This window comes from Cariama cristata, unplaced genomic scaffold (assembly GCF_000690535.1).
Source record: "Cariama cristata isolate BGI_N322 unplaced genomic scaffold, ASM69053v1 scaffold3956, whole genome shotgun sequence".
Taxonomy (NCBI): Eukaryota; Metazoa; Chordata; class Aves; order Cariamiformes; family Cariamidae; genus Cariama; species Cariama cristata.
The window spans coordinates 1-9362 of NW_009623636.1; the positions used below are offsets into that span (position 1 = coordinate 1).

Below are 9362 nucleotides of genomic sequence, written 5' to 3' on the forward strand. Positions count from 1 at the left end.
TATTTATATATTTTTCTATAATATATATTTATCTGCTAAGGCACATATTGCGCTGATTTCTTCCTTAGTTTTCCTTTGGCGTGTTTCTCCCTCTCCCAGCCTTTCTGGATGCTTGTGCACACGGAGCAGGCACAGACGCTGCCGGGTCTCCTGCATTCTCTCTGTAAAAGCCCATCGGAATTGTGCTGAACCTGAGACAATAACTATAACTGCTTAAAACACTGAAATTGTTCAGGGATGAGTTTTTGTTTTTAAACTCAGGCTTGTGAACTCAGGCCGCTTGGATGAGATCCCTGACATTTTCTGTGGGCGTGGGGTTTTTTTGGTGTTTCTAAAGTACTATTAATGGGAGAACATAATGTGACCTTTTTTAAAACATTATTTAAGGGGTGAAACACTAGATATCATATTGATGCGGTGTGCATAATTTCAGAATGGGTGAATTAGCTTTAAGTGATGAGTGTGCAGGAACGGAGCTTGCTTTAAAATACTGTAATGGGAGACAGCAAACATAACAGAGATGTCCCAAAGGTGAACAAGGGTGAGGAGGGAGGAAGAAGAGGGGCTCCTTGGCAGCCTAACTCCACAGTGTTAGTGCTCTTTCCAGCACTAGCTAAGACTGGAAATTTCTTCTCCATGATTACAACAAAGGAAAAAGGTACCCAGCTTTTGGAAGGCACACACACAGGGTTTAAAATTTTCTGCTAAGAAAGCACATACAGGGACAAGCATGGACCTGAATAAACGTTGCCTCCGTGTGGTACCCACCTTTTCATGCCACAACCGATAAAGATGCCAGTCTTTTTTAGATTGTGTGGCTTTGTTCGGTGACCTTCACCAGCGTTGTAGGAACAAGCAGAAACGTGTTGTTCCTGAGGGCAGGCAGGGTAATTTGATGGAGCAAACAGGTCAAGTCCAAGGGCAGTTGTCGCGGGGCATCGCCAAGCAGGCTGGATGCTGCCAGTTAATTCTTTTGTTTAATTTTTTTACTACTATTGTTATTATTCTGCTGTAGGGCGCACGAGACTCTCAAGTTTGTCCTGGTGTTTGGTGCATCTCTTTGTCAATGGGTTTTAAGAAGAGCAGCGTATTTGTTGTATGGGTCTCTCCTTGGGTGCTCTGCCTCCAAACTGCTGTCGGACTGGGCTGAGAGAAACCCTCCATTGGCGAAGGCCAAGCGAAGGCCAGCCGTGCCAATGGCACGCGGTGCTGTGCCGCTGAGGACGTGGTACGGTTGCCTCCAACTCACGTGCCCACGGCGGTGCCAGAGCTGGTTCTCTCTCTCTCTGCAGCACCAGGGACCTGCAGTGGGCAAAGTTATACTGGTGGGGACTCACACTTATACTGGTGCCGTCCCCTTTTCGTTACAACATGGTTGTATTATGGATTGGAAAGTACAGTCAGCAAGAGCACCGTTTTAGCACCGCCACCGTCACTTCACCGGTAGAGCATGACAGTATTCAAGGAGAAATGAGGTCCTCTCCTACCTTGAGTACAGTTTTCTCCCCCTACAAGGTTACAAAGAACAGGAAAAAAAAGCCCTTTGTATGCCAGAGCATTCGCAGTGCTCCGACAGCAGGAGGACACTTGTGTAAAGCAACGGCAGGTAATGATGCATAAAATGAGCATATCAAAGCTGCTGGGATTTTTTATGATTTCTGTTGCTGGGACTACATGAACAAGACATTTTATATTTTTTCTGTGATAAGTCTGACCCCACGCTGGAGGGAGCACACAACACTTAGGTGCCATGTTATACCAGAACTAAAGTATCTAGGCAAGACATGACGAAAAAACATGGATTACCCTTATCTTTTCCTTCACCTCCCTCAGCTTACCTCCACCAGAGATGGAGGTCAGCCCGAATGGGCCAAGAAACCCACAGCCCACAAAACTTGTTGCCCAAAACTGGCATGAATTTCACCCTCAAAACATTATGCTAAAAAAATTAAAAAAGAAGGTTTTCTTCTTTAGGAAAATGCTATGACATGAAGAGAACTGCCCAAACGGGCTGGGCAGCTTTAGCCTTTCACCGTTCTGTTGGTGGCATGAAAGAAATGAGAAAGTTCAGAGGTAGTTGTCACCTCTCTTACCAAGTGTTACTGGCTGGTCTGTCACCCTGCTGCCAGGGTCTCAGGCTCAATCCAGAGGAGCTTGGACATAAGAAATGAGGAACAGCTCAGCTCCCTGCACAACTGCCAAATATCCATTGTGCTCTGGTGGGGAGGGGTCATTGGTTTGGGCTTTTGGAGGTGAGGAAGAATGCAAACGAAGTTGAAGGTATCTATCTCTCAAATATGGAATACTATGTAAAAATAGTTCAGCAATTAAGCACTGTCAGTCCTCACCCCATTCCTCTCAGCCCAAATCTTGCTACTAGGGAGTAAAATGAAGCAAAACTTATAGCACGTCCAACTCCGTTTCCTTCAGTTCAGAAAGACAAGGATGTCTTTAGGATCCATGTCTTCAGGATTCAGTTTTTGATTCAGGAGATCTTGTCCAAAACTTTTATTTTGCATGAAATCAGCATTTGCTATTTATTGTAGGATGTAAGTCCACATGCAGCAGGGCTGTCCCCTTGGCTCCCGCAGGCTGCTGCAGACAGACTGGACAGAATTTGGCAGGATGCTTACGAATGCCTTCAGATCCCTTTCGGTATTAAAACAGTTAAGTTGACTTAATAGCTATTGTTTCCCTAGTAAAACCATTGAAGATGACATTTCACCATAAAGACTTCATTTAAACAGTGGGTATATGAAAATGTTTCAACACAAAAAGAGATTGCTGCCTAGTAAAGAGACCTCAAATTCTTGTGTTAGAGAACAGCTTTGCTCTTTATTTAAAGTGATGTTTTTTAATAGAGTCAGGAACCTCTGTTCATTTTTACTTTATTTTCTAGCATTTTACTAAAGTGTAATAACAAATCCCACAAAGTTTTGATATAAGTCTGGAAAGGAAAAGCGATCAAACCCGGGCAGAGGGACTCCCCAGGCAGGGCACAGCCTGCACCGTCCCGGACCCACGCAGCTCTCCAGCCGTGGAAGATGCCCGGAGAACAAGGTGCAGCCAAGCAAGGGAAGGAAGCGAGCAAGGTGGCCAGGGACCGACGGGAGCCTGCGGCACAGCAGAGATCGGCAGCCCCTGAGAGCAGGGAGAGCGGGGCTTATCCCCAAGGGAGCAAGAAGGGGCTGGGTGGAAGGGACTTTGCAATTTAGGAAGCCACCAAAGCCTGTTCTGAAGCCTAACATGAAGTCAGAACCTGACTTGACAAGACACACATGGGGGGATTTTTCTTGCAAACCTTTAAAACTTTCTCCCTACCCAACTCATGAGCTTTTTCCATTTTACAATTGTTCTAGCGCACGATTTCCTGAAGCCCAACTTTTGCATTCAGAGCCGCCTTGGTGCTTTCCAGGGTATTGGCTTTGAAAAAAGGCCCTGGCAGATCTTCTTTTTGGCTGCCTTCGAATCCTGTCATGGCATAGCTTCAATCAAGAGTCTTTCCATTTTTCCGTCCATGGGGAGGAACATTATCAGCACAAGCGATTATTTGTAAGAAACACTACACTCACTTGTAAGTGACTTGGTATCAGGTAGATGGGAAAATGAAAAGTGTACCGTATCGAGGTATCAATAATTAATAGCAGCTTAACAAGAGACTTCCTCCCTCCTTTGGGATTGAGATTTCTTTAGTTTGTAGTTTTGAGGTTTGACCATCACATTTCTATGGCCACTCGGCATTACAGAATGAGCAATTGCTGTCAGAAACACTCCCGGCATGCTGACCGCAGTATCTAGGGGGGAGGTACTCAGTGGCTGCTAACCAGAACAAGAGCTTTCGGGAAGGTTTCGAAGGAGGAACACTAAACCTTCCGCTTGACAAATCAGCGTGTCACAATAGGCCACAGAGATGCTTTGAAATAAGCTATGACAAGATAAAACCTAAAGATGCATCAAACAATCTTCTTTCCGCTTTGCAAATACAAAGCCCCAGTGCAAAACATTTTTAAAAAAAGCAGATACAAATCCACCCTGTGCTCCTCCCTCCTCATCTTCAACTGCTTGTGGTTCAAGCAGAAAAACCCATACTTCTGTCAAACTCTGGCAGCTTTCTGGCATGACATTGCAAAGTACCCTGGTACGTCACAGGGACTAAAGGGATTGACTCATCTTTGCATGCAGTCTGTGACTTTCAGAGATATAAACAACTTGCATTTTATTTGAATATACTTCTCCAGGTCAGAGGAGCACCAAGCAGCCACTCCTGAAGCTGTCATCAGTAGCTTGTTATTTTCTAGAAATTCCGTTTATTCAGTCTGTCTGTAATACCTGAAAAAAACCCCAAACAATTCCTCCAAGACAGATGCACCTTTTAGACATTTACCCACCACAGAGTCTTGTGGATGCTTAAGCAATACATTCCTCTGGCAAAGAGCTGACCAGAAGACATTTGGAGCCTCCCCAATCTGGTTTCAAGCTTGTCAGCACAGGTCTAAACCAAAACAACTAACCTGACACAGGTTGACCTTGCTTCGATTTGGACTTGGACAACACTATCAGCCTAAATTTTTTAAGGATTTTAACACACATTGGGATGGTCAGGTCCCACTCGATGCAAGTACCACGTTGACCAGGCAGTATCTGCAGGGGGTTATTGGTATTTATAGGCAATGGTAATGTTGTTCACGACTGACGACTGCTATTGGATTTTCAGGCACTATTATTATCAGTCTTGTTACCTACTGAAAACCTGCTGTGCATTCAGCCATCAGCTTTCTGTTGGCACCCCCAGCCTCTTTGACCCTATGCTGTTCTGCAGCTGTGGTTTTGGCAGTGAACTGGACCTTTGGGGCTTATATCTGCCAAAACTCAGCTATGCTCGATTGATTATTTGTCTTGGAAGGAGTTGCCATCCAGATGATTAGCATGGACCATTTTCTAACCACTGTCCAGAGGCAAAACTAGCTGAAACCCCACTGTGCCAAAGCCACAACTGCTTTTTTTTGGATGCTTTCTGCGTTGCCTTTCCTCCACTGACTGGGTGGATGATTGGGGAAATGCAAACCAGGGCTCTCCGGGGTGTATTTCCTGATGGCTGAGCTAACCAAGTCGTGCTTGTTGCGGTGACGTTTTTCATCCCCTTCAGCAGCATGCTGCACTCCAACCTTTGCACCCCAAACACCCTCTGTAAGAGCATCCTGAGCACCCACCTACACGCCCACAGCCTTTGCTTCTGCTGAAAGAACAAACTTGACCTGACAGGGCTGTAGTAACCTTGCCAAGTGAGCGTAGACTTGAACTTTAAACCAAGAGCCCTTCACTCTAGTTCTCACCCTGTTTGTTGGGTTTTTACCCTGCCAGCTCGCTCCCCAGCGACACAGTGCACAACCTGCCTTCGGCATCCAGTACGTGCCCGCAGCGTTGCTAGCACCTGCATTGCCTGGCTGAGGGCTTACCCTGTCCTCTATTGCCTGAGCACCAAGATGCTTCAAGAGGTTTGAGCTGAGCTCAGGATAAGACATCCAGGATTCTCCCCAAAGTGCCTGAATGAGGAAAAACAATACAACCTCTGCTTCTGATGAGAGCCACTCAACCATCTAAGCAGTGATTTCAGAGAAATAGCTGAAAATCAGGGAAGAACTAGCCAAACTGCACAAATTCTGCTTCTGCATCTTTCTTTCTGACCACCTGATGAGTTTTTAATGCACAAACCAAACTGGAGAATGAACACGTTCCCATTTGTTATTTGGGTTTGAGACATCAAATAAAACCACAACAGCGCAACACTGTCAAAGCCACGCTTGCAACGAAAACCAAGTTGACTGAATGGCACGTGGTTACCGTTCTGCAGTCTTTATGGTACTATTTATACAGACATCCTTTCAGCTAAAAAAATGCAGCAACAAAAAGACAGGTGAAAATGTTGTTTGCATAAACGAAACAAGCAGCAAAAGAACCAAGGGATTTTTAGCACAAGAACAATATTGAGGTGACAGATTCATTCCTACCAAAGTTAACCCATAGTTTCAGGGAGGTCTGCCCATTTTATAGTTTACCAGGACAACGATCACATCCACAAACTGCATGTGAGAGAGAAAGAGAGAGGGATGGAGCAGGCAAAGGACGTACCACCCCTTCATGATGCACAGGCCCATGCTGATAAATAAACCCAGCAGTGACCACATCTCTGCCTGCCCGGTTACTGCCACATTCTCTTAAATTCCTTCCAGTGATGATTTTTCAGGGCTGAGACACATTTCATCCAGTTTTCCCACTTCTCTTTACCCAAAGGCCACCACTTGCCTACACTTTCTAGCCAGCATCTTCAGTACATTTTGGTCACAGACAGGATTTCCCCTATATCATGGGCAGGGAAATTGCAGGGAGAAAAGACCCAAGCAGATAGAGAGCGGCGGGGCTGGAGACCAGCTGAATTAGGTTGCACCTGTATGTCCTAAACACAATTCCTCCCTTTTCTGTAGTTGTCCTTTGCATTCCTTCCTCACTGCCTGCCCTTGGAGATAACACCGGTTTCCTTGGCTTACCACAGCCTCCTTACCAGCCCCGACCACGCTCCCTTTCCCGGGGTTTCCTCATCAGCAGGTCCTACAGCATCGCTGCCGTGGCCCTGGCCCCTTCTGCTGGAAGTGGGAAGAGGGGGACACCCAAAGCTTGCTCTGAGCCAGGGCCATTACTCCTGAGCAGCGAGGAGGAAGATGAGGAATGCTGGCTTCCTGCTGTAGAGTATGTAAGCACCAGCCTCATTTCCACATTGCAGGGATATAATAATCCCCTTTTCCTGGGGACATGGGCTGGACTCCAGCAGTAACTTTGCTTTTGGCCTCCTAAGGTGAATTAGGGATCTCTAGTAATAAAAATAAATACCATCCAACCTTGGTAGCGCTTGGTAGCTTTCACTAAAGAGTGCCCCAGTAGAGCAGCTGCAGATTAAGCTCACTTTCTATCTGGTCCCAGAGGACCCTCTGCAAACAGCATCGACTTTTACTGCTCTCAACGACCAGTCTACGCTCCCAGATCAACACTGGCCTTGTTTCAAGGTCTTCCCCCCAAAACATTTTAGTACTTGTTTGTATTGCTCCAGGATGTCCACACACACGTCATTGACCAGACCCCTCGTGTAACCGCCAGCTTTAACCATGGATGGGATTGCTTTGGCCACACAGAGGCAGATCAAGATCTTCCAAATCTGTAACGGCAGTAGCTGCTATCACCCGAATCTGTAAAAACCCAGATTCAGTCAAGGAAGAGGTAAAAACAAAGTAAAACTTCTTCCCTGAAGTAAAATTCACTAGTTTTTAAGAATACCTGTTTATCTCCATTACCACCCTGCACTTGTTCACTTCAGCCTTTTGATCTGACCACCTCTGTCAGTCACCCGGACAAATCCTCTACCACTAGAGAATCTTTCTCCTTCACTTGGCCATTCACATCCCAGGGTTTATATATCTACGAATGAATGACAGAAACTTAATTAAAAGATTTTTTTATTAAAAATCAACGTATTTATACATTTGTACATTCCACATACTGCTGTATATGTTCACCAACATAACCATTAAGTCAGAAAGCATTAACAGTACAGATTTCCATCTGAACAAATTCACTGCAGGGGAACTTCAGTTTTGTAATCAATCAGACATTACAGAATGCCATTAACTTCTTTTCTTCTTTTCCCTTTAAAAGTAGCAGCACGTTTAATTATCAGTGTTCACAAGGCATAAGCCCCAAAGTGTTGTACAGCAAGAGAAAAAATTAATTAGTAAATATAGGTAATAGGAGGAGAGCTCACAATGAAAATGTATTAGTTGCTGCCTATTATAAACAGCAGGGTGTTAATAAAACACTTGGAGCTATGCTGAATAGAGACTGCAGCAAATTGGGAAGAATCATAAAATAAAAAGTTACTTCTTGATGCAACTGTATAAAATAAAATAGTTTTTAATGACATTCAGGATAGGAGTCCTGCAAAGAACAAATGTTGTTGCAAAGATTCAGCAGAGTCGGATAATGCTTGTGTGTTCAAACATGTAATAATGCTTGTGTGTTCAAACATGTAATAAAGGTCTCAGAAAACATACGCACACTCCACCCCTACCACCGCCTTTCGACAGTTGGCATTATTAGGGTTTCATGTGGTTGATGTAATAAAGTGACATTTTATTGAAGACAGATGTGCTCAGGAGTCCACTCAGAGCTCTCAAGATTTACACCCATGTCAATTAAGTGCTAGAAGAGCGACATTAACCAGGTCACAAAGGATGGAAAGTTTTTGGAGATTGGGAGCAGGGGGAGCAAAGAGAGAAGTTCTCATGGTAACCTGGACCCCCAGGCTCACCTCAGCCACCGCAGCACGGGCTGCCTGGAGAAGTCAGTTCTGTGGTACACTGTGTAACAAAACCCAATTGCTTATTTTCTCCAGATTTTGAGATCAGTATTCTTGTAATATTGTTAACTGTGATAACTTAACCCTTTAAATCATAGAAATTAAGATCTAACTGAATTCTTTCTCATAAATGTACAGCCATTAATCTTATTTTGAGCAGAGTGACAGATTCCGGGCAATTTTTTCTCATTAGTGTTTTTCCTCTCTTTTTGGCTTAGGGGAAAAACTGCATATGATGACACATCACAGGTAATTTTTATGTGAGGACGTGTGGAGATACGAGCAGAAAAGGGTTTAACGTGTATTTTTTGTATATATCACTGACCGTTAACAGATGATGGCTAAAAAAAGTCAGAGCTGCAATATTTCTGTAATTAGAAGCTACATGTTAAGTAAACATGCCCCAATATCTGCAAAAGCATCTGTGTGAGAGTAATCTCATTTATTATATCCTGGATCACAGGCACACTGTGGTATCAAAAAAATATCTGCATTACTGTCCTGGTTTTCACCCATACAAAGTTGGAGGAGATTCACTAGGGGGAAAAAAAGTGAGAGATGAATGCAAACACAAATAATTTAGCAAGAGCTAAATTAAGAAGAAATATTCTGCCAGAATCTCCTCTATCCAAGGGCAGGTCTAAGACACTACATTCCCTAATGGAGAGAAAAAGATTGCATCAAGCTTAAACTCCCAGAATCCATTTAATTTCCAAACTAGGAGGACGGTCAAAGAAATACTCCTCTTTCCTGACTCTCCTCCTTCGCGTATCCAGCCAGCAATTAATAACCAGATTACCACTCATTCCCTCCTTGCTGCTGCAGCCATACCAGGAGAACTTACCGCAGTAAGAACTTCCCACAGTAGCAATGCTATCCCAGGACTTCAGGTACATAAACCAAGAATGAGCAAACACAGTGCCAAAATAAAAGGAGGAATGAACTCAGGTTCTCCAAG

At 44.3% G+C, this 9362-nt stretch overlaps 1 protein-coding gene across 1 annotated transcript; it reads left to right on the top strand.

Moving 5' to 3' along the window:
• Positions 1-1015: 1015 nt before the first annotated feature.
• LOC104163713 lies at positions 1016-5448 on the top strand (the record flags this gene model as incomplete). Its single annotated transcript, XM_009702809.1, is given in 6 exon segments — positions 1016-1228; positions 4680-4833; positions 4891-4964; positions 5147-5187; positions 5284-5315; positions 5317-5448. Coding segments are annotated over 6 exon segments (646 nt in total), but the record flags the coding sequence as incomplete, so codon positions are not given.
• Between the last annotated feature and the right edge of the window lie 3914 nt (positions 5449-9362).